The 26,880-nt window shown below is 36.9% G+C and overlaps 1 protein-coding gene across 1 annotated transcript in view; it reads left to right on the top strand.

Annotated features, from left to right (window-relative positions):
* Positions 1-26,880, top strand: part of LOC140153209 (transcription factor IIIB 90 kDa subunit-like) — a 119,610-nt gene that overhangs the window by 66,270 nt on the left and 26,460 nt on the right. Inside the window, exons 9-10 of the mRNA XM_072175892.1 lie at positions 5,437-5,563; positions 13,862-13,970. Of these exons, the coding sequence (XP_072031993.1) occupies positions 5,437-5,563; positions 13,862-13,970 (236 nt within the window). The remainder of the gene's footprint in view (positions 1-5,436; positions 5,564-13,861; positions 13,971-26,880) is intronic.

The following is a 26,880-nucleotide window of genomic DNA, read 5'->3' as shown; positions in this document are numbered from 1 at the left end:
AAAGTGAGATTGTGATTGATGTAAGTAAGTTGTGATTGATTGATTTATTGAGTGATTTATTTATTGAGTAAGTGAGTGAGTGAATGAGTGTTTGTGGAAGTAAGGCACGTTCAGACCTGAATAATTACTCGAGTTAAATTTTTTACAACCCGTGATAAAATACCACAAATATTTTCATTAACTCGACTGATTGTCCACACTTACTTTACCCGACCTTTTAGCTCGACCGGCGACGTAAATTTACCCGACCATTTTGTACCTGGGTATAATTTCCGGAAGTTGTACTGCCACTTACGTTGACCCGATGGGCTAATTCGTGCGGATTCTAAAAATAAATCTGAATCCGATTGTAAACAAATGTCGTGCGAGTATTAAAATGGATGTAAAATTGCTATTGTTTTTCCTGTTGCTTCATCGGCAAATTGGTGTTGCAAATGATACACAGCAAAAGCTTATCGCAATAATCATGATGCTTGAACTGGTTAGGATGTGACGGGAGCAAGAAGGGAGGTCAAATCTGGCGAAAAGGTCATTGTTTACCTCGACTGTTACCTCTGGTGCGATCCAAACGTGCATCTACCTCGACTGCTCAGGTCAGGTTAAGGATTTACCTCTATCTTTTTTCAGAGGTAAATCGGTCGGGTAAGGTCGGGATAAACTGCCCGGCTCCTGTCCAGACGTGCACAAACTCGACCTTTATCACGAGCTTGCCCCGACTGGGCACTTTACTCGAGGTAAATACCCCTTTTCTCGAGTTAACTACCCTACGTCTGAACACGGCTATTGTCAGTGAACAAACAAGGTAGCAAGCAAGTGAATCCTTGATAAAAAAAAACATAAGAATTTTCCCACTTCCCACTTCATTATCTACTTTGACAATGTCTTGAATGCGAATATTATCATTTTGATGAAGTATGCCATGAATGAAGCAGTTTTTAGTTTTACAATACCCTCTCAAAATGTAAACATAATACCTATGGGGGCACGGTGGCACAGCGGTACTGGCTCTACCGCGCAATCGGAGGGTTGCGATTTCGAGCCCCGGCGGTGCCATCATGTTTTGCACTTGGGCAAGGCGATTTACCTCACTTGCCTCTCTCTACCCAGGGGTGAAATGGGAGCTGTTAGGAATATTGTCCATTGTGCACTGCCCAAAGGTATGAGCATACCTTGGGCATTGTATGGCAGGTGACATATTTTAATAACATTTTTACCTTCACATCAGATAGCGTAATGATGTTGCATATTTTATACGCCTGAATTCTTTTGCATAATATTGATCATTACGACTAAGTTTTTTTAAATACTTCAGTGTGCACACTTTCTGGTTTATGGCATTGCATATTGAAAACAAATGCTCACAACAAGCTACCTGCCTATCTGGGTGTTCTTCAAATGTGACATGATCTGGTCCATGGGGGCCAAAGGCGGCAAATTTGAAACTGAGATAAAGGTAAAAATATGGAGTAAAAAACAATAAAAAACATAAGAAAATAGACATCAATAAACTTCATAACTTTAGAACCAAGTATGCTAGACCTTTGGTGTTTTCAGTAAATGATAGCATATGGTATGTATAATGTAATAATTACAGTAACTCAATTTTCAAAAATGCCTCCTTTGGCCCCCATGGACCAGATCATGTCACAAATGTTCTTATTCAATGAGCACTCATGGTTGAAATCTCGCGTTCTGTCATGATAAATCTTACGATCACTCGCTATGAAATCTTATTAGTTTTCCAGAACATTCCTCACTCTTGCTTGATCATTATGCTCCCTGCTCATGTATAAGTTGTCAAGCTCTTCCCCTTCCCACCCCTTCTTCATTTTGGGTTTCAATCCCATTTCATCAAACACATTACATAATACATGAACTGTCTGAGTGAGAAAAGATACTAGCTGACAGTGTTGCCCAACAGTGACAGCATTGCCAAGGCATAGGAAATCAGCCTGAACCAGGGACGGCTATATTCAGGCAGTTGCCTCATTGTTTGCTGAGGACTAAATAACAATAAAGGAAAGAGAAAACAAAGTAAAGAGATTAGAAAAAAAATGAAATCTCTTATTGTTGAACTCACCTCCTAAGTTCTCTAACAAGTACCCAAAAATCTAGATTTTTATCAATTTAGCAAAGCAGTCACCCAATTGATTGAAGAGTAGTTTGTTGCACTTGTTTAGTGGTCAATAAACGAAGAGCACATTTAAGAACAAGTGGGCGCTGATGATGCTAAAAAAAACCTTTCAAACAAACACAAAATAGAGCTTTTATTCATAAAGCGGCTTGACACTTGCAAAATAATCCCATTTTAGACAAAGAACGGGACAGTTTTTAAGCAAATGATCTTCAATTAGGCCAATTTAGTGGGTCAACTGGAGCACTGACATCCCAGATAACTGACAATCTTCTTAGGCTTTCTCACTATGGACCACAATGGCCTCATCCCAATGCCATAGTTCAATAACCTCAATTAAACAATCATAGAGCAAAATTTGACCTCAAGTTGCGGAGTATGAGTTTGTGTACCCAAATTTTCAAAGGTCATTCAATGCATGTGCAACTGTATTGGGGTTAAAGAAATGTGCCCTGATAGATGAGTATGTTGTGGATCCTGGTATCTGGTTAAATACAAAGCACCTGCAATTCATTACCAGTTCATACACTTCTAGTGCCCGTTTCTATTCATCGTTATGTATTCTTCTCCCGTGCATTATTTTCGCGAACTATCCTTCACAGCCCAAATTATATAAACCTGCACGCTAAACAATGCATTATCTAAAACCTGCACGCTAAACAATAGATTCTAGATAATACGTGCACGCTCAAATACTAGAAATACTACTTTCACATAACCATATAGTAGAGTTAGGTGGCGCTTTCGACACAGAGGTCACATAACTATATAATTGTCTGTTCGATATATATACCATCAAAAAAATACGAATATACATTCTGTGGTGTTAAAATGGTATAGTTACAAGCGTGTTCTATAATAGGGTACAATTGCGAATAGGGTGCAACTTCGCTAGACTTGAGTCCAGTCCTCGTTCACGGAGTTTAGGGTTAGGGTTTATCATTGTCATAAATTATGATTAATGACCTCATATAAATCAAACATCAAATGAGAATAATCGAGCTTCTATTAATTAAAAAGGGCCAAAAACAGGTGGATCATAATTATACAAGATGACACCATTGCAAAATATTCAGCATTTTACAAATGAAATACATGTAGGCCTATATCTAAAATAACATAGCGGGCCGGGGAAACACACACAGCGCATAATATCATGATCATGCTTTATAATACCATAGGCCTTCAAACACATGTGTTTGAAGACCTATGATAATACTGAACAAATTGTTAAATCCCAATGTCGTGTGTTTTAATATAAGTAGATTTTAAAGTTCAAATTATAGAGCTATAAAGTCCAGTTGATATTCACCGTAGTACTAGTCGGACATCTAAATCGATCGTTTCAGGTGAACTGGTTCAGTGCTCTAAATGATCACAACATAAAAGTCAATTGGTTACAAACCATGCGTGAATAAGTTACTAAAGTATGGCGTATGGCATAAATCGATACCATTTATAGCAAACTTATACAGGGATTGATTTTCTTTACCAGTTAAATGCTACGTAGCTGGTCAATGTCCTGACGGTGTTTTTAAAATGTAAGATATTTTCCTAATATTAAAACTAATATAATGAATGCAGCAATTAATATTGCCTATTGTTTTAATAGGCCTACACTCAAAGTGTATGACGGATAATGTACTCGTGCAAATGCATTCGTCAAGATAATTGCACTTGCCATGGAGTTATTGCATTTAGCTCTTGAGCCTATCGGCTCTCGAGCTAAATGCAATAACTCTCAGCGTATCTTATCTTGACGAATACATGCACTCAGTTCATTATCCTTATCTTAATCATGAATGCACCATTGGGCATGTGTATACATATGTGATGGGCAATGTGCAGAATCAATTACCACCCTATTACTTTCTCATTTGCGAAATGTTACAAGCTTGTTTTTTCCTGGAACAGGGGGGAGTAAAGTGTCTACATGATTATGTTGCACTGATGGCATTTTAACAAGGTTCTATTTATAAATGAGTAAGTTGATTACCTTTTATTGGGAGCAGTAACCTTGGTTTAATGATGCAACCACCTATGTTTGTTTTGAATCTGCTGTCAGCTAAAGGACAAGTCATTACTACCCATAATGCACCCAGAACTAACATGAAGCTAGGATATAAAAGTAGAAACTAGGTTTCTGTTGTCTACCGGCCTGATTGTAAAGCTACTGGCCCAGAAATACTTCTACTGGTCCATCTTTCTCAATATTTTAATATTTTCTACTGTAAATTTTTGATGTCAACCTTTTTAATGTCAAACAAGTAAATTCCATTTAGCAAAATATTCCTGCAAGCGCGATCTAACATTTTCCTCATGATCATAATGTGGTTGGTAACATTATTCTTCACTGCAGGTGGGATGTGACTTCATGAATATCTTTCTTTGCCAAACTTGCAATCTTTTCAGGGAATAATGAATAGCCACCTGATGTCAGCTATCTTCAGTAGATAGCAACATTCACATGATCTGCTATGAACAGATATCCTGCTATCTTCAGAAGATAGCAGGACTTGCTTGATTCTTTTGGGTTTCTCATAAAATTATATTTAACAGTACATGTAGGCCTATACCAACTGTCAGATCCCTCTGTATTTTGAGCTAAAACAGTGAGCTAAATTTACGAATGGAGGTGCAATATTCAAATTCTCAATTGTTATAAAATATTAAATTTAAGTGGATATGACTGGTATGTTAAGGGCGGTCTTAACCCAGGAATTATGGAAACTTTTGGGTGTCAACTGCTAAATTGTTGGTCTAAAGGATATAATTTTTTAGAATGGCAAAGACTTGATGAATTCATCATTTTTGGAGAAAATCCCCCCAGAAACAATTTTTTTGGCCCAAATTTTTTGATAACAAAAAAATTCTTGGGCCAACAAATTTGTATTCATTTTTAAAAACTAGATAAAAATATCTTGGAACTGTTTTTTTTAAATAATTTTGTCCAAATTTGAGAAATTTGCACCAAAAATGGCCAAAAAATGCCAAGCTTTCAAAATATCATAAAAAAGCCTGATTTTTGCCCAAATTTCAAATATTTTTGATGAAGTTGGTGATCATGATTTTCAAACAGTTACCAGGATAATCTGCAAATTTTGTGTTATTTGTGGGAAATCTTGTCCCCCATGTAGGCCTGTTTTTTGTACTTTTTAGCCCATTTTAAACCATTGTCATCAAACTTCCTCCTTGAAAGTTTTTTGCCCACATTTTCTCCTGAAAAAGTCTTGGCTACGCTATAGTTAAGACTTGAAAATAAAGTAATCATATATTTCTATTAATTCATTGCACACTTGTAGGTTAACAGAGTTTGAGGAGACCCCATCTGGTCAACTGACTATAGATGAATTTCACAAGATTGATCTGGAAGCGGAACAGGACCCTCCGTCTTTTACGCAAGCTAGACGGAAAGCCAAGATGGCACAGGTAAACACACATATTTCTTTTCTATTTTTCTTAATAAGCCAGCCAGTTGAAGATAGACTAAACAAACTTGATGTGTTTTATGAGCATCTCCGGTGGTTGTTTAGTAAACTGGTGTCATGAAAGAGATTGGTGCATAAATTTGAGCTATCATGAAGCAGTGTTGTATTAAATGTGTCACTACCATTTTTCACCCTGATGTGTCAGTGACGTCAACACGTTGAAGCAGCTATTTCTCTCTCACATCTATGCAGCGTCTTTAAGCGTGTGTACACCAGCACTTTGAGCAAACGCTGGTGATTTGAGGTTGCGTCCAATGAAATGCTCACTGACGTCACTGCCACATCATGGTGAAATTGATTGATAAGTTGAGTTGAGTTGATCTCTGAGTTGAGTAACATAGTTGATTCAAACTCTGTCTCTAGTCAGTTCCAGTCATTATACAGTGCCTAGTGCCAGAATTTCACAACTCAATATTGGTATGAGGTGGGATGAGAGAAGGAAATTATATAAGATAACTTCAAAAAGTGTTCCAACAATATTGATCCCAATTATATATCTTTCTCAAACATACCAGGAATGGATTGCAATAATGAACATGTTACTGTGATAACATGTTTATATCAAAAATAAAAAATGGTAAAATGTAGGTCAAACATCAAGCTGCAATGTTTTGTCTTTATGTCATTGGCAAGTAGGCATCTCAGCTCCTCCCTGTATCAGTTACCACCAGAGCAGATGTGATGCAATAATATGCAAAGTTTCTCTCATCTTCTTATGTTGAAATGAAGGGTGAATTGGAACTAGGTCATTTGAAGCTGACAATTAAGGCATATTTTTACTAGCTCCAACTCCAACAGAATGAGCCGACATAGAAGCATTGTGCAAAGGATTGCCCAAAGGATGTTTAAGAAAACAGGTTATGATTTATTCCCTCAATGCTTTCGTAATAGAGGTAATTGGAGTTCTCTCGCTAACATGATCAGTCTCTAAAACCTTAAGGGGTGTTACTCATGTTTTTAGAAGCCACTGGGACCAGGAATTTAACCCGTTCTGGATTGCATACAGACAAGCAGCTGCTGTAATGTTTGTACACTTTCTTTAAAAAAAAGACATTTGAACATTTTGTTGATATTGCGTTTGGAGTAAGCATTGTAATGGGTTGACTGTTAAGTATTAACATGCATAGTATTGTTTTTGACGTTAACTTTGCAATATAGTGTCAAAATGGTAGTGTTTGGTTGTTGTTGTAATTGGTTTATATCGTTCACATGCAAAGCGTTAATAAAGTTTCATTCCAGAACATCTTCTATAGATGATTTTGTTTTTAAATGAAATAGGACATTTGATATTTGTTTCTTGAGCTGTAACATGCAAGAAATGGCTTTTAAAATTCCCCACATGCCCCTCCAAAATGTAGTTTGTTTTCTCCATAAATGTTTTAGTACGATATTGACTTAGTCGGAGTATGATTTTTTGCCCTATCAAATCAATATAGGAATGTGCTGTGTTCCAATTTGGGTCGATGGAAACAGGTTACAGTTGCTAAAGGAACATACATCTTGGTATTGATGCTGCCATGTAGGTGCACATCCTTAAGCAGTAATAAAGTGATCCCTCAAGAATAATAGTTATAGTTTAGTTGAGCTCTGTAAAAACATATCTTATTCAGTTTAATGAAACAACAGCGTAATTAAAACTCCAGACATAACCTAAATATTACCCGGCCGTCAGCCTGCCCTACGGATAATCTTCATTGCTTAAAGATAAATAATCCCGATGGGCTCGCTTTCTGCTGGAATAGACTTTTGCTTTTATTAATTTGTGTCAGGGATGTAAATGTAGGTAGGGGAAACTGGGGTGAGAGCATAAGTGAATGACCTAGTACAATCACCCCCAGCTCTGACAGCTTGCTAACTTCTATGACTGCAGATGAGTATGTAACTAGAGAAGCAGATACCAGTACCAACTTGGAAACTATGCCATTCATGAGCATTTGCAGTGAGACAGCTTGCATTGCTGTCACACACACACCTTCAATAGACACTATCTAAGATGAGCATATGTTAGAGCCATATTTTTTTCATTTTTGCCTGAGAAAACCCATTTTCTCTTTCTGTTTTCTAGTAAATATACATAGAGCAACAACATTTTGTGTTTTGATAGGGGGTTCTAATTGAAATGGTAGGTACGGATAAATCTGCCCAATATTTTGATAAGGGGGATGGTCCATACAATCATCCCTCCTAATGTTGACACCTGTATGTAGGTTTCTGACCAAATTTACCTCATTTGGCCATTTTACACTAAAATGTGCCAATGTTTGCACTCTTTACATGAATATGTTCCACTTTTGCACCATATTTCACCATTTTAGCTTCAATATGTGACACGATCTGGTCCATGGGGGCAAAGGAGGCATTTTCGAAAATTGAGTTACTATGATTATTACCTTATAAAACCATTAGGCTATCATATACTGAAAACACCAAAGTTCTAGCATACTTGGTTCTAAAGTTATGAAGTTTTGTGATGTTTATTTTCTTGTTTTTTACCCCATTTACACCATTACCTTATTTTGTCACCAAAAGGCGATAGATTCACTATACTTCCAAGAAATTTTTTCCAACCCCATCCCCCAATGTCAAAACGATATCTATGCCACTGGCTCTCTTTTTGTCAAATGCTGTTTATTCTCAGAGTAACTTTTATTCTCAGAGTCTCAACCACACATCTCCACTTAATCCAAACTTGAGAACCACCCTCTTTGATATACCTAGTATTGTATTTTTTGTGGCGATCAAATAAAATATCAAAAAGATAATCAGATATATGTTTTTACCTAGGCTGGCCTAGGTTTTAATTACAAGATGGAGGCAAATAAAATCACAAAAATGCACTTTTTTTGCAAAAATGTTATTTGAACCGTGCATAAAGGAGAAATTATGGTTGCTGAATATACTACCAAAGTTGGTACCAGTAATGCAAGTTTGAGCAAGTTTGAAAATGAATTTTTAGGGGAAAGGAAAAGATTTTAGAACAGATGTTCCCAACCCTTTTTGGACAACAGTATAGTCTAGAACAGATGTTCCTAACCCTTTTTGGACAACAGTATAGCCTGGAACAGATGTTCCTAACCCTTTTGGACAACAGTATAGTCTAGAACAGCTTTTTGGACAACAGTATAGTCTAGAACAGCTTTTTGGACAACAGTATAGTCTAGAACAGATGTTCCTAACCCTTTTGGACAGCAGTATAGTCTAGAACAGCTTTTTGGGACAGTAGTATAGTCTAGAACACATGTTCCCAACCATTTTTAGACAAAAGTATAGTCTAGAACAGATGTTCCCAACCCTTTTTAGTCAACAGTATAATCTAGAACATATATAATCTAGAATTTACCTTTGGATGATTTCAACCATCTTGGATTGTATATCTTGGATTTATCTATTTAATCTAGAACATATATTTCCAGCCCTTTTGGACAACAGTATAGTCTAGAACAGATATTCCCAACCCTTTTTGACAACAGTATAGTCTAGAACCAGAGGATGATTTAAGGAAGCCCCATCATGCACTGCAAAAGTGTTATCAACTGCCACTTTACTTTTCAAATCCCATTGAATTCTGTGCAAAAGTTGCTGTTTTAGAATTGTGTGTGTGTCATTATTACTTGGTTGATTTCAGAACAAAAGTGATGTGTGTTTAAAGGATAATTCACACCTTCTGTAGATAACATAGAAAGTTCACATTGTTTTTAATGTAAATATAACTGTACAAATTCAAATTTAACCATGCACTTCTATGCAGTATAGCAGAACAGTGGTGTCATGTTACTCACACTGCTCACCCGCTGCACATTTAACCCAGTAGGGTGTTGGGTAGTACTTAAATCATCCTCTGGTCTAGAACACATGTTCCCATCCCTTTTTGGACACCAGTATAGTCTAAAACAGATATTCCCAACCTTTTTAGAAACAGTATAGTCTAGAACATATGTTCCCAACCCTTTTTGAACATCAGTATAGTCTGGAACTTATGTTCCCAACCCTTTTTACACAAGTGGTAATTTACAGAAATAGGAATGTAAAGAAGAAAATAAGACATTTTGTGAGTGCAGCGTTGAGCTGATCTGCTGTTGAACAACATTGGGGAAATAAATAAGAGTGTATGTTTCATGAAATCTTGCTATGCCCTTCAATTGTAAAATACATTTAGTCTGTAAATGACCGAATAACCAACATCGCTATGTAAATCCTGTTAATGTTGTACAGTACAGTGACGGTGTTACGGGGACAAGGGGGGCATTTTCCCCCCTAAATATGTTTCTTGCCCCACCAGTTTGCCTCCCCCCCCCACTTTTTGAGGAAAAAAGCCAAAATTTACGTAAATTTACTTTTTTTGCTGATTTTGCCCCCCCTGAAATTCACTTTGCCCCCCCGCATAAAAATACCTGGTGCCACCACTGATGGTGTATAATGTTTTGCATCTCCTGCAAAATGACAAAATCGTTATATGTGAGGTTATGTAACTGCGGCCCACTTTTTACACTTGAGGTTTGAAAGGTTTCTCTAGCCCAGCTACGATATGTTGGATATGTGACACCATCAACCAAATCTGAACAGAGTACCATAACATACAATTATTTTTATGTTATTGATTTTTTTTAAAAGAAAATTGAACACTGCTTTGAACCTTTCCATATCTCAAAATATGCATTTTGCTTGATCGTGTCGCATCGAGGCTTAGCAATGCTTAGAGGAAACACCGTCCCATTTGAATGAAACTCATGAGTCAGATTTGGAATTTGGAGCATCAAGCTATCTTTACAGAGGCATAAAATGCAATTACAACTTCCCAAGGGTTTCAATCAGGGCTTGGGAGCCGTCATCAGCATCTCACAGTAAAGATGAGACGCATCAGAATGTAAATGACCATAATGTGTGACAACTGACTGTCATTCCTCACAATAATTATGCACATATGTTAAAATTATGTGGTCATTGTCCTTCCGTTTGTCAGCTAAAAGTCTCATTAAAGGTGATGAATAGGTTTAGAGTGCATACTACACAGATGATGTTCATGACCGCCCTAGTACTTCGCACGTCATTGGGCTGTTCCAGTTGAGATACAAATGCGGTTACCTGAATGAGTGGCTCCATGTACAACCTCTTTGTAGGAGATTAAGGTCATGTGTTCCATAGCGGGTGTATGGATTTCAACTGGAATAACCCATTTGCATAAGACCAAATATGTGATGCGATCAAGCAAAATCAGTCAGAAGATGCAAATATTGATTTTGAGATACAGCCAAACAAAGGAAGTATTTCCGTTTGTTTCCTATAGTTTTGGAAACTCTTTAACTGCTCATATCTTTTGAACTGGTTGTCCAAATTCAATGCAGTTTTCGGCATAATGTACCTTTACAAACGCTGTTTACAATCCTATAAGAAACTGAAAATTGAATATGTCTGACGTCAGACTGATTTTGCTTGATCACGCCACATTTACAAAAGACACTTAAATACAATCATTGGTATGCACGGCTCCTGCTTTTCTTATGCAACGATTTCACGGACACCTCATGTTTGGATTGCAATCTACCACTTGGGCGTCTTCACACGTCAAACTCAGCTCCGATGGAAGAAGCCATATTATTTTCCTTCTTTCCACAAATAAAACATTAATGGAGAGGACAATGTTCGCAGTGCCATGACGATCATTCTGGGTCATCAACTAACATTTATGATCGTATATAGGCCATGATTTGTAAAAATCGAAGTGAACGCGATTGGCGGAGAGTTTTTTAATGTTTCCGATGTTGCACATGATTTCCTTGACAAAGTGGAGTCTGGCTCCATGTGTCTAGACAACATTTTGGAAGATCTTCGCCAAGAAAAACACTTGAGTTGGTTAAATTAAAGAAAGGAGTGGAGAAACTGTCTGATCTTTCTGGGTTAATTGCATTATCAGTTTTGAATTTTATAAGGATATTGTCTTTAGATTGGTGATTATTTGAAATTATGCAATATTCATGCGCAGGGAATTGCATTCGTCACTGGTGGGGTAACATTTAAAAAAAACGAGAAAGGACAAAAAGGTTCTTACATGGGTGTTTTGTTTTTATATCTGGTTTCAAGTGTTCATCAAATGTTCAATGTGACTGGGGACTTGCATTTTAAATGTTGTAGAGTATATGGATTGTTAAAGGGCATTTCGTGATCCACAGCCTCATCCCCCACTTTTCTCAAAAAAAAGTTGAGATTTTTATATCACTGGAAACCTCTGGCTACATAATGTTTATGCACAAAATATTTCTTGCAGATTAATTCGTTTTGCAAAGATATCGTGAAATTTGAATTTCGTTCTGGTGCACCAGAACGAAATTACAACGCATTGTCTATGGAGCAGTGTAATACACATAATCATGCATAACTCGCAAACGCAAAATCGGAATCAACTGAAATTTTGGGAATAGGCTTTTTCGTGGATATGTACTGAAAAATGTCATAAAAGAGGATGCTAGGATCACGAAATACTCCTTTAAGATAAATACATAAGCAAGTTCAATGTTCATAAATGGATAGCTTATTCATGTTAGTGGACGAGAGGAAAGGTTGAAAACTTTTGATAGATATCCATATTTCAGTCATTGTTCATATTTTGGATTAGGCGAACATATAAATTTGAAAAAAGTTGTAAAGAACTTGAAAGTCTCATTAATATGAAATACTGTATTCATTTCATTACCCTCCCATGATGCTTTACAAAGTAATTTTGGGTGGACACTTATTTTTATATTGTTTACGTAATTGCAAGAATATTTATAAAAATGGCCGAAAGTATGGATTTATGTGTAGATGGTTGTGTATTTGATGTGTAATTGGATCCTGCACAAGTCACTGGGTGGGCACTTATAGGGGCATGGGCAGTTAATGGAATGAATACGGTATTTATTATTATAATTGTAAATAAGTCGGTGAGTCGCTTTAAAACTTGGCTTTAAAAATGCTGAAGTAAGTAAAAATATATTGATTTCAAATGTCCTTCAATAGCTGCGATAACTCTGATAACATGATGTGAAGGTTAGCTAGATTTCATTAATAGTCGTCAGGTTTGCAATTGATGTGATACGTCATACAGCTGAAATACCAAAAACGCCAACGTGCCTCTTTTATGATTGACACATAGTGCTGGCGATGTGTCACTACACCGCATAAAATTTCAGCCCAACTAGTTAGAAGATCAATATTTCATGTTCATACTAACACAATCATGCAGTATGAACATTTATTGCGGAGATAAAAAAATGTGGAATTTGTTTGATGTCCGCCGCTTCTGTAAGGCTGTTATGTGCTGAGTTTTATGTGCCACATTCTTGCCTTATGATGCTCCAAAGATATGTTCCACTTCAAACTTGAAGAAATTGCACGATCTTTAAGGTAATATTTAAAGAGAGATGGGGTAATGAGGATTCCACATTGTGGTGTTGTCTCCTGTTAAATGGAGGGAAAGTGGGCAGCAGACACCATATCTCCCCTGACTTGTCTGCTTATGTCAATGACCAATTGACATGATAGACATGAAATTAAAAGCCAAAAAATGCAATTCAAAAAATAAATTGTATAGCACATAGGTTTTTGACCAAATGTCCCTGATATAATATTGTGCTTGTGGGAGTAGGGGCGTGTTTGTGGGTGGGTGTTCGTAAGTCTTGTCTTGCAAATGAGGATGCACACCCAAAAATAGCAGAGTAACAGTGGAAACCCAGTGAATGAGAATGTCCACAGTTGCCTATTTCTACCAGCATATTGCAAACAATGTAAAAATGCATGTAAGACCATGTCTTGTTTGGCGGTGTTAAAGTCTTGTAACAGTTGGATAGTATAAAGTCAAGTGGGCCCACAATTTGCTGTGGGTGTGGAAGGTCCTCAGTTATTAGGAATAAGCTGCAGGTCTTCAGCCCGTCCTTGTTTGCAGGTTTTTATAATATAAGTAGAGGTGGGTGTGTGTCTTGAAGGGGGTGTGAATGTGGGTTTGTTAAGACCTGGAAACAAGAATACAATAGTATTGTATTCTTGTTTCCAGGTCAATACATGTGAAAATAACAGAGCAACTACTTTTTCTAAATACAACAACATATGATAGAAGGAATAGAATAGTATTTGAAATTTTAATATTCATGATATGGAACTGGCCAAAAAATAAATCTCAACATTAAAGACTATGATTCAAAATCCAAATTTTCAAGCAGATCCAATTTTTTTCTAAAATCTGCTTCATTTTAATATTTTCCCACAGTTAGAAGATTTGAGCAAGCAGGATGTCCAGGATGCTTTAGGAGAAATATGTACTGTGCAAGAAGAAATAGAGAAGGCTCTTCAAAGGAAATCAAAAGCTGCAGGAGATGGTGAGTGCCAATAAAATAAGTTCATATAGGCAGCAGTAGCCTATGATATTGGTTATTTCTATGGAAGTCAGACCTACCAATTGAAATATTTGGAAGGGAGGGGGCAAAGTCAATTGTTTGGGTGATGGGTGATACAATGATTTGTATGTCTTGACTGGGAGGGGTAATAAGGGGTAAGAACCCAAAGTTTGAGGGAATCCCCCCTTCCCTTTGGTGCTGCCATTAATTTTTGAATTGCTTGCCTTGGTTTTCTTATGTGACACATTGTTTAATTTCAATGGCACTTTAATTATTTTGTTCATACTCAATGATCAACATTCTTGTAGGGACTTAACATTCACAAATCCAGATGTTTATTGTCACATAAACTTGTTGTAAATTGTAATGCAAATTTTCTGAATTCATGATATTTTATCATTTCAAATAGATCTGGGCTTGTCATAAAATTCACAAAAATTGGTGTGGTTTGACAATCATGTATGCCACCCACCCATGAATTACATTATTCCATGTATGATACATACGTAGCGTCGCTGGTCAGGCAAACCCTCCTATGTGCTTTTGGCCACTGAACATGTTTAAAACAAAACTGCCAACAGGTTACATAGGAGGTTTTGCTTTAAACATGTTCAGGGGCCAATGACACATGGGATGTTTTTCCTGCCCAACGACGGTAAGGTAAATGACTTGAGAGGGTGTTGGTCAGGAGTGGCGTACCATATAGAACAAGTGCTCCCAAAATTAAATGCCAGATGAAAGAAGCTGAGTTATTGTGTGTGGATATTCACCCAGGTTTTCTCGGTACGATTATCTGTTCTGGGTAAAGCCAACAGAGAACAGCTGATGTGTAATGTGTTGAAAAAATTGGGGGGTCTTGGGTGATAGATAGCTGGTTAAAAATAAACTGTTGTATAGGTTACAAAAAAGAGGTAAAGATGAAAATATTGGGTGAACTAAAACATGTAAATATAAATGTGAATGTGTATTTTGTTGCTCTAATTATTGTTGTTGTTCTTGTTCGATTATCTGTATAATATGCAACTGCAATTTGTTACATTGTTTTGAAATGTATGGAGAACTTGTGTGGAATCTTTAGATAGTAAAAATAATTTTACTTTGATTTTTTTTCCCTAGCCCAAATCACTTGACCATGCATGCAACATTCTCCTTTTCAACATGACATTTATATGCATAAAATGAAAGGCCCAAGAAAGATATGATGGGTTGCAATGCAAAGTATGATAATACCGATGTTAATTGGCTCCCCATAGATTTACTAGTACTATTTGCATCTGCACTTCATCACTTTTAATGACATTGGTTAATGGGTATAATAGAGCAGCTTAACAAGTTGGTATCTGTTGGTGAAGCTTTATAATAGCTGTGTTCACATTGTCGGACGTACGCCCGGCTGAACTTGCTCGGCGAAGTTGCTAGGAGTAGCGCTAGGCGTTGCTAGGAGTAGTGGCAGTGTGAACGATGGTCAGCATATTAGTTTTGCAAGGGGTATGTGTGACAATTCACTCCTGACAAAAGTCAGGAGTAGCGAGCTAGGTGTAATCCCCACCAGGCGTATGTTGTAATGTGAACGTTACTACGCCTGGCACCCAGTCTACATTTGACCTTTTTTGGTTGAACTAAGAAAATTACATTTCGCGTGGTTGAAAAAGGTCACGGAAACACCAGAAGTGGTACCTGATGTTTACGCCAACCAGAAGTGAATGTGTGGTGGAACTGGTTGGCGTAGTGCTAGGAGTAGGCTAGTGTGGACACGCGGTAGAAGTAGAGAATATATTTGTAACAATATTACCGTAAGCTTACGCCGAGTGTAACTCTAAATGTGAACACGACTAACATTGTATGTAAGCTCTGTGGTTTGTATTAATTTTTGCTGGCACATTTTTGGTTACTGGAAACAGTGGAACCTGTCATATTATAACTATTAAAGCATGTAGGAGTTAAATAGAGTACAGGACATGGAACCCATACTCATTTCTCTTATTTGTCAGCTTATTTTGTCTCATGGCTTGGCCATCTGAAAGTGATTTTAAGGGAAAATCTGAAAATTTGCCCCAAATTTTAGCATCTTTTATAAATTTTTCGTGGGGGGTAAATTGGAACTTAAAGGTCCGTAACCAGATCGACAACATCATCCCCCCGATTTTTGATCACAAAATAGATCGTATTTTTCTTATTCCTATTCTGAAATTTGACGCTCCAAGTCGATGTATTTCCGGAGAAATCAGAGAATTCATGCCAATATACCTCCCTTGGTGGCTACCAATTTCTGGAATTCTGGACAGGCTTATCGTAGATAATTATAGTCTCCTCAACAGCTAGTTTGGTTTCGCGTCATTCACATTGTATGAAAAGAGCGAACCGCAATAACTGCTGAAGAGACTTCAGATCGACGACGTTACTATAAAGCTTTAAAAATTCCTTCCGAAATTAGAAGCTGCCCGTGTGGCGCAGTTGGTTAGAGCGTCGTATTTTTGTACCAGAGGGCCCCCGGTTCAAATCCCGGTAGTGATAGTTTTTTTTTCTGCTCCATTTTTTAAACCCAAACTTATTTACATTCATTTGAAATGTACATATGGCAAGGGGAAATATATTTGGTTTCTTTTTTTTTCTGAATCAAAACGAAAAAGAGTTTTTAAAAATCGAAATTTTCTGTTCAATACGGGCATTTCCAGCATTGTCGTCGGGGCATTTCTGTTTTGCTTTGTTATTGAGCTCTATTGCCATTATGCCATAATTTATATACAAAAATCATCATGAACGATATACAGACGAACACGAAAAAACTGGTTGTGGGGGAAATGTCACCGTAGTATTGGAATGTGTACCTAGTACAGTGGAGCTTGGTTAATGTCAGTGCAACCACGCACGCATGGCACATGATGACGGGAATTACGGCACATGTTATTGCTTGCCTTCCCAGAATGCAATTCACGCATACCAAGTATTGGGTTGCAAATTTTACTATTTATTCACATTTACGCAGGAAATGCTCTCGTTTTTTTCACAAAGCTGCATAAAGGGGACAATATTTGATATTATATGTAATTTTAAAGACAATCCATATCCAAAACCAATAGGGTTACCCCCCCTTTAATTGACTTGAGCATTAATGTAACTAAAAATATTCTATTAGGCCATCTTAATTAAATCCTGTGTCTCAAAGCTTGTGAGAAATTGAAAACCTAATGTGGAATGCTGTGTTTTTTACTGTATTTTTTTTTTAATTTTAATTTTTTTATGTGTCAGTACAGGATTTCGGACAAGCATTTTGTGCAAAAATATCCAATGTTGCAAATGTTGGAATAGCAGACAAAAAAGTCACTGCTACAAACTATTATTTTTCTCTTTTATTATTTTTGTGTCCAAAGAATAAAAAAAAATCAAAAACTTGAAATCAAATACGAAAAAAAAATAAAAAGATATAAAAATTTTTTTTTTGATTTTCAAAGAGGATTACGCGCACAATTTTACTAACGCGCGCGGCAGTTTTGAGACACAGAATTTAATTAAGATGGCCTTACAAGTTTACCAAGTATAGAACTTGCGACCTAAGAATTAATATTGATGTTGACTTGGATATGTTGGGCTATAAATATATTTCTTTTATGAACTGTTTCAGATCATTCATCATGTCTTGAGACAGTATCTTTTGATTAAGTGCATTCATATCATTCCTAGTATTATTTGGTGCCCCTTGGCAATGTTTACGTGTGTTAATGCATGTAGTTCTTTCATCTCCTCCTAACTGAACTGTTTGCTGATATGTTGTGACATACCCTGAGATAAAGTCAAACTACATGTTGTGTTATAAGAGTGCTTTAATGCCTCAATAACATTCATCACACATGCAACTAGATGTTCTTCTTCCTTTTTAGGACAAGTAAGAGGACAAGCCAAGGTTGGGAAAGGGGGAAAATAGGGGTTCTTCCTTCATAGCAGGACATGTAAGGGGGCAAGCCAAGGTTGAGAAGGGGGCACTAGGGGTTCTTCATCCATAGCAGGACAAGTCAAGGTTGAGAATGGGGGCACTTGGGGTTCTTCTTCCATAGCAAGACAAGTAAAGGACAAGCCAAGGTTGGGAAAGGGGGAAACTAGGGACTTCTTCTTTAATAGCGGGACAAATAAGGGACAAGCCAAGGTTAAGAAAGAGGGAAACTAGGGAAGAATCTGTATGCTGACATGAAAAAGGCAATCTGTTTGTCTGAAATAGAATAGATTGTTTCTTCAATACTCTGCTGCTTGTGCCACTTAAACCAGAAACATTGTGTCTTCAAGTTCAATTTGGAAAAAAATAATAACAAGAGTTGACAAGCAAGATCTTGGCATGATAGAAGCGATAAAACTAATTAGAGTTTGAATTCCTAATGTGACAGTTGCAAAGCAACTTCTGCAAAAACCATTAAAACTGAACTTGTAGAGGCCTCTGCATGTAACATTCAAAGTGCAGCTATTTATGTGGCTATCACATTTTCTACAACAGAATTTGAAGAGGTAATTTTGCATCAATCAAAATTTGAAGCTAGTTGGGAAAATGTAATATAAATCTCATGAGTACATTATGTCTATCTGTTGTTGGTGCATCTATTTGTCTGTGTGTCTGTCTGTGAGTTTCTATTCTTGGTGTTTCATGTGTGCATTTCTCATGTGTAATATATTACAGTGAGGTAGCTAGTGAAGCTGAACTAGTCCATTGACCCCATTCTTGTAGTTGATATGAAAGTCCCACATTCCTCACTCACTCTCAAATGGATTAACCAGAGTGTTTTTTTTGTGAATTGAACTAATTAATTTAGAATATAGTGTAATCCTGAATTGACTTCTAGCTCCACATTACACAGTGGTACAATTAATTATCCTCTCTTTGAGTTTGATAAGTGAGTGCATATAGTATGTATGTCTATCCAAGCATGATCGTAGCGTGGAGTGTAAAGCTATCTACAGTAGACAGCACGCTTTTGTGGCGCCTACATAAGCTGATCAGACTGGTTACAGTTGTGACCCAGTTTGCTTTGCACACTGACCCACTATGAAATATCGGCGTAATCAAATTGGACTGTCGTCTGCTTTTCCGAAAACTTTTTATATCCGTTTTAAGAGTCACATGACCAGTTTTAGACATGTGTACTTATATGTTTTTCCCTTTAGGAATGATAAATTTTTTTCATTTTTGACAACTTGAACAAAATGGGGACTTAAAGGAATATTATCAGATAAAGGGTTAGTGGTGCTCAGTCAGTCAATGTGAATACCTCATGCTTGCCTGGATCATTGATTGACTGACTGACTACAGATGCTTTTATATATGCTTTTGGGTCTTGGATCAGAGAAGTGGTTTATGTTCCATAGTTGCTCTTTGTATTTTATTGTTTTGTTCTACTTACTTTTCTGTGTTAAAGAAAGAAATTCAGTTCTTTCTTCAAAGCAAATGACGCTGAAATGGCATTATTTATGATAACATTTTGGGAAAGAGTCACGCAAATGATTTCTGAAAAATCGTGTGCTTTAGGGGGTTATATATCTCCATTTGCAGGCATAACCCTAGTGTATCGGGATGGGACATAAATGTGTCCCCATTTGAAATGTCTTACAAACACACTTCTACTCGAATTCACCATAACCCAGGGGCGGATTTAGAGGGGGGCGCACCCGGCTCGCGCCCCCTCTATTTCTTGCAGATCGGCGCCTGACTCTGTGTATTTTTGCAGCGCGGCGCATGACTTTGTGTGGGCGCCGAGCCGCGGCGGTTGCTCGGCGCCCCCTCTATTGAAAATTCCTGGATCCGCCCCTGTAACCCATGGACCCTTGGATTTTACATCAACCGAAGATGTGAAAATTTTGACATTTCACATTGAAATGATGGACTTTTATACACAAGCCACAAATCTGACCATTAGTCGCCAAACTGTGGACCTGATATTAGACCCATAATGGAGGACCTCTAAGCTAGTTTTTTTTTCTAAAGATGTGTAGTGCCTTCTGCAATAGGTCTTGTAACTGAGGATGTCCACAGTATTAGTGTAATGAATGTAAGCTCATAAATGTGGACCTAAAGTCCACTGTTCACGGTGAAAATATAATGTGCACGTATTCACACACGTGCACCCCAATCCCCCACAAAGACAGACACACTCACAATCCTAATACAAGCCATAATTTCAATTATTTTCACCCATTTGTAAACAATTGTAACCAACAGACAACAGCAGCTACTCCATCTTGTCATGTATGCGTCAGTCTGACCACAATTTATACCAAGCACTGATTGGTACTTACTATCGCTGCTCCGTATGGATTTAATTTAGGTCAGTCTTTTAACACATCTTCACAATCTAGTTAATCCATAGTTGATATGTTTAAGTTGAAGAGTTAGTTACAAAATACCGTAATAAGCTTTGTGATATTAGGACCACTTACTGACAGAAATGCTGGCGCTCCTTCCAATGTTGCCTGGTTAACGTTTAATGAGCAGTTGGTTGATACGTGAAAGTACAGTAGGAAAATGGCAAATGACGTACTGTTGATTGGAACTTAGATTGGAGAGTTTAAAGTTTTCTCTACATGATTGTGAAGATATTGATGGAGTCACTAGTGCACCTGCTTAATGGGGGAATGTCCCCTTTTTCTGTCATTCGGGGGCGGGGGAATCATGCCCGGTCGACATTCATAAATACATAGTTAAACATTAATACAGTTGCATTAAAGAAGGCAAATTGACACAAAGACATACAAGTCGAGCTTAAATTCATAGTGACCCAATTCAGGCCTACTAATTTTATAATAAAATATGCTTTGTTAAATAACAGTGATATCAAGGGGAATCAAAAAGATTGAGCCATCCGTCCACAAAACCTTTTCACAACTATAGCATTATGTTTAGATTATCTAAACCGTTGGGAGTGAATTATTTGGATGATATTGTAAACGGCTTGTGCGTGGGTATTGAATATACAGTGATGACATTTCAATAGTTTATATAATTTTTCTAATGCTTCATTGAGCACTTGAAGATTGGCAATAAAATATGAATTATTGCACATTTGAAGAAAAAAAAAAGAAGATAAGAATGTGTATGTTTGTATTAATTTACTCTTTCTCTCTTTGAATGTCTCAGCTTTTGTCTGTTTCCCATTATGTCTGTCTGTCTGTCTGTCTGACTGCCTCTCATTTCTCATTTTTTCACCATCACCCTTGCTCCCCCTACCTCTCTTTTGCTCTCTCTTGCTCTCACATGCACGTCACCCATGTTCGGTCCTCTCCCTCATCCATTTCTTGCATATGCTCTTTTCCCTAGCCATGATGAGATAAATAAGGCTTCATATTTATTTTATTAACTTACTTTCAATTTGTACTGTAGATATTAATAAATGCTGACATTTGCACAACAAAACCACCTTTACGTAATTGACTCATATAAGGCAATATGAATCCAACATGATAGTTATCCTTGCACCGAAGGCCAGTGGACTAATTCTGTTCAGAGAAATTATCATTGCTCGGCAGCGCCAGGGAAATGAAGAGCGCAAAATACAGAGCAGATGACCTTGGCATTTTAAAGCTATTTGGATTCAGTTAAGACATGGCAAGGTGGTATCTTGAGGTTTAAGTGACAGGCCTTCCTCAAAGGAACATATCAAGAACACACAAAAACAAACAACAATATCATTATCACAAGGAAGCAAACAAATAATAACGAACAAAACAAACAAATTAACTAACTAACATCAACAACAACAAAAATCATTGGTTGTCTTTGACCAACTGACCCAGATTGGGGAAATATTGTTATTATATTCTTTACTTTTTCCTCTTTAATTTGACACCACTCTGGGGGGTCATACCTTCGTGGCATTTCGAAATATGTCCATTCAGACAAAGGGTTAGTCATTAAGTAAGCTAGTAACATACACCAGTCAATATTAATAGGTAAATTTTCACGGGAAATTTTTCTGGACACATGACCAATGCGTATCAATGTGAGTGTAACCTAGAGCCTGATCTCGCTATTCAAGTCTTAGTAATTTTGAATTGGAATAGTATTTTTGGCCGCAATTTTGATAGAAATTTGTGCATTGAAAATTTATTGAATATCATGTTATCTTAATTTTTTCACAATATCATCAAAACGTAATTTCAAAAATATCTATCTACGGAAAAAAATATTTATCTACGGAAACTCTTACCATAACATTATTAACTTGCGACAAGTAACTTATTTTGCATCAAAGAAGGATTCCTTCCTATTCAAATACATTGGAAGAACACCCACTGTGCTCGGGGTCAAATTCCATAATGCTAATACGTCTGCGCCAATGGGTGTCACGTGTCCAGAAAATTTTCCCGTGAAAATTTACCTATTAATTCTGACTGTACACTGGCTGATACCATTTCAAGGTTCAGGTTCAGGAAAAATATGAGCTTGTTTCTGATGCCAAATGTAAAATCTGTATTTTGATAGGATTGGGAATGGTTGATGAGGATGTCAATCTGGTCACAGATTCAACAAATACTTCAGAGTATCACCTTAAAATTGCAGGTAGACTTACCGTATTTTGATAATTTGTTAAAAAAATTAGATGATTGCAAAACCAAAGTAAAGTTTGGTACACAGGAAAACATTAAAATCTAGAAGTTTCACAGAAAGTCATTTGTCCGCTGCTCTTCGTTGAAAATCTGTGATGCTTGATAAAGCAATATTGTAAATTTTGCTGAACTCAAAATTCAGATTTTTGCACATTGTAATTTATTTTAAACCCTAACTGAACCAGGTTTCACTAAATCTTACTATTAAAACTACTGCTCATGCATGCATTGCACGTGATGTGATAACACAAACAGCCTAAGTCATATATACCCAGGGAATCGCTGGCCAGGCCAGCATCACCCGTATGGCTTCAGGTCAGTGATCTTCTGCATGGTATGCGAGGGGTCCGAGGTTCGAATCCTGGGGGTGCCAAGTGACTTCTTTGTTCATGTTCTCTCCTTTTTCGTTTCTTCTTTCCATTCCGATAGCAAATAAACCTTGTGTTCAATTAGGGTTAATTATTTGTAATAGGTCCTGTTATTTGTAACAAAATTGAGAACAATTAATCAAATCTCGGGAACTGATTCAAAATATAGCATTGTAAAGCAATCCTCTTTAAAGCCCCAGCCATATGGAGAAAACGCCATCCATGAACACTAATGCACAGGTAGGAAATTAGGATTGTCAGAACAATGTCACTATGGTTGATGGAGATGAATAATGTAACACGCTATTTGATCTCATGTACTCTGTTATTAATGTCATCACATCCATCAGAAAGACTGACTTTCTCATATGTTTGTGAGCTAAAATGTATAACCTGTTCAGTGTGTAATTTGATATCAAAGATTTGGGTTAATGAAATAAGCATAATAGAAATAAGCGTACTAGATATATTCGCTGTCGTAGTGCACGTTAGAATATGACCGTTGCTAGGTCAACTGGATCACGCTTTCTTTGTTACGAACCACTGATCAAAATGATCACAACACAAAGCCTATGGCATATCAAAATTCGGAACAGGGGTATGAGCCCATGTTTGGAGCAGTAACCAATGGTTACTAACGTGCACTACAACAGTGAATTAAAAATATGCAATATACATGCAAGTTAACCTCCTCCAAAGTTCTTAGTTTGGAAGGTCTGCACCCCTCCCTATAATCCTGGCTATGGACATGTGTTTCTCTGTCAAAGATTGTAATGATTCTTGATCTGACTAAATCATTTAAGTCAGGAGTATGATGAAGTTGGCAATTTCCAATTTTTTGGTGTGGAAAAAAAGCAAGCACTTTTAGAAGTTATGGAAGAAAAAGGCTTTTTAACCTATGTCATCAAGGTCATGGAAATATAAAATAAAATTATGGAAAAAAATAACATTCCTGTTAAAATATGTCCTCTGGATAAAAAGTATGGACATGACATTCGAATGACAGTGATTTCTGATCAATAGAACTTTCCTAGATTGCACTAAGTGGTCTTCTTATCCAGTTGAAATCCACACTACACCTGTGGAAGATTTTGTAAATATCTTCCACAAGGGGAGTATTTTGTTCAAATGTAATTGGTCAGGATTAATCATTTTGAAACCCATACTCCCCCTGTATAAATGGCTTTACCTATATCTTCCACAACTTGAGTGAGAATTTCAAATAGAAGTTACCCAACTATCTATTCTATTTGAAACTCATACACCCTCTGTGGAAGACTTGAGCTAAATCTTCCACAGGGGTAGTGTGGATTTCAACTGGAAAAGTCCAATGCAATGATGCAATGTGAAATAGATGCATCTCTTTATATCCACCTGTAGAGGAAACAAGTGTTTGTTTTGCTTGAGAGCAAATAAACTCACAACAGAAAAGTTGAAGACAAAAATCAACTTCGTTCAAGGTTACGTTCCAGTTTTGGCCATTTATCTCATGAGGCTCAGCTATCCAGTTCCAAGGTCATTACATTGTCAGTGTCCTTGTCAAAGAAAATATCAATCGCATCAATCGAAATGTCACATAGAATAGGAACATTTCAAAGTGAATTTGTAAGCTAGATAGGGTAGGGGTACTGAAGCATATTTGTAAAGAACACCTGCTTAACCTAGAACATTACTACATCCCAGTAATTTGTTACGAAAGTAAAAAGTTAGCTCTTGGCAAAATGAGTTTCTAATTGTGTTGCCTATCAGGTGACTGCATCCTTACCAAAGTTGTGTAAGTGGAGCATTATACAAATAGAGTCAAGGCTGGTACATACTTTTTTTTGTCAAATATTTGATACAATAAGTATTTGTTATTTGAGCCATTTTTATCTCCTTACAAAAAGTTTGTTAAGTTAAAAAGTATGCAACATCAGGAATTTTGGTGGTGGTAATATACCATGGCAAATACTTTTTTTTTCTTCATCAACAAACATTTGTTACTGTTAGAAGATAAAATAACTTGAAACATTAAATGACGAATACTTGTTAAAATTTTTCGATATTGAATAAATTGATTATTGAACTATGGACCACAATGGCCTCATCACAATGACAAAGTTCAATAACCTCAATGAAACAATCATAGTGCAAAATTTGACCTCAAGTTGCAGAGTATGAGTTTTTGTACCCAATTTTTCAAAGGTCATTCAATGAATGTACAAATGTATTGGGGTTATAGAACTGTGCCCTGATAATATGAGTATGTTGTGAATCCTAGTGACTGTTGAGTATTTCCTTGCTAATAAAGTACTATAGCCTGAGCATGTCAGAATGGTCCACTAATGGGTGACGGGAACAGTGTTATATAAGTCAACACAGTAAAGTCCCGGTTGAAGACTTGCAAACCCCTCGTATCTTATCACTTCAAAGATATATGCTAGAAAATGTCTTTGTCTTTAATATTCATTTGGTTGTGTTGAAGCAGCACATACAATGTACAAACTTTATTCTGAAGTGTATGTTTGTTAAGTAGAGTATCGCTTCCCCTAGATATACTACAGGCTAGAGTTTCCATATCCCTTAGCACTGATATTTAGAGCAGACTCTTGTTACAGGCAGATTTGCACTCCTTCTGCACAAGAAATCTATTTATTGACTCAGTATATGCTGGTACCCTTTTCACACAGTAAGAGATAGAGAGGAAGAAAATGGAAATGAAACAAATACCCGAGTATGTATTCTGACCACAAACTGCCCAAATTGTGAAGATGAATTTAGAGCCCAAACTGTATCATAGCTTTTTTACATGTTGTGTAACTGTAACTTGGTTCAGGCAAGCAAATTCATGCATGTACTTCTTTCTTACGCAACCCCTACTTATTGTTCCAAGGTCCGTGAAATATTTTGTGTTAAATATGTACGCTGTCGGCCATTTCCTATTTACGCATTGATCAGCACATACTCAACACTTCACTGCAAATTGCATATTTGCTGTGTGGTTACAACATCTGACAAACTAACCCAGAGGGCAGTTTAAGGAGCCACCCCCAACAAATTAATTTGTCACCGTAAAATGTTCTAGAATGCCACCATAAAATGTTCTAGAAACCAAGTTACACAAAATGGTGGTAAGACAAGTGATGGTTATTATGTATGATAAAAGTGTTCAGCTTACTGCATACAATCTTTTCTGATACAATGTACTCTGATGCTATCTACAGTAGATAGCATTATGTAGGCTTAGTGTACTTTCTGTGTCGTTGTGCATATCCATAATGTATTGGACCATTTTGAATTTAAAGTTAAAAGCTATATTTTGATCAAATTTCATTCATTCATTAATCGGGTGTGACCGGGATATGACACCTGAGGCTGAGTGGTGTCAAAAGAAAGGGAAAGAGTAAAGAATATAATGAAAATAATTTCCCCACGAGGGGTGACACTTATCATAAGACCCAGGTCAATATTCGTATTTTGGGTCCATTTCATATACAGGGTGTATCAAAATGATTGGTACCCATCAATTTTGATGTTTATTGAAAAGCATACCTCTTCCAAATTCACTTTTGGATACATTTGAAATATCCGGAATGTATAGTTTATGACTTGTTTTTGCAATTAATTTACAAATTATTTGGATCTTATGTTGAATTTTGATGTGTCAGGCTCATCCATTATCGATGAAAACTGACGGGTACCAATCATTTTGATACAGCTTGTATGTGACACGATCAAGGGAAATGAGTCGGATGTCGCTAATATTGATTTTGAGATATTGGCAAAGAAAGTGTTAAAATTGTTTTGTTTTATATTGTTTTCAGCGATTGATAAATTGACATAACTTCACAATGAAAAGTCATATCAACATGGGGTTTTCAGTTTCTGAAAGCTCTAACTGCCCTCTTTAGAGGCATGTGTAAAACTCATTTTCGACCAGGGCCGACATGTGACTCATTCCC

Source organism: Amphiura filiformis, chromosome 5 (assembly GCF_039555335.1).
Source record: "Amphiura filiformis chromosome 5, Afil_fr2py, whole genome shotgun sequence".
Taxonomy (NCBI): Eukaryota; Metazoa; Echinodermata; class Ophiuroidea; order Amphilepidida; family Amphiuridae; genus Amphiura; species Amphiura filiformis.
The sequence above is the reverse complement of the archived record's forward strand: the minus strand, read 5'-3'. Positions and strand labels throughout refer to the sequence as shown.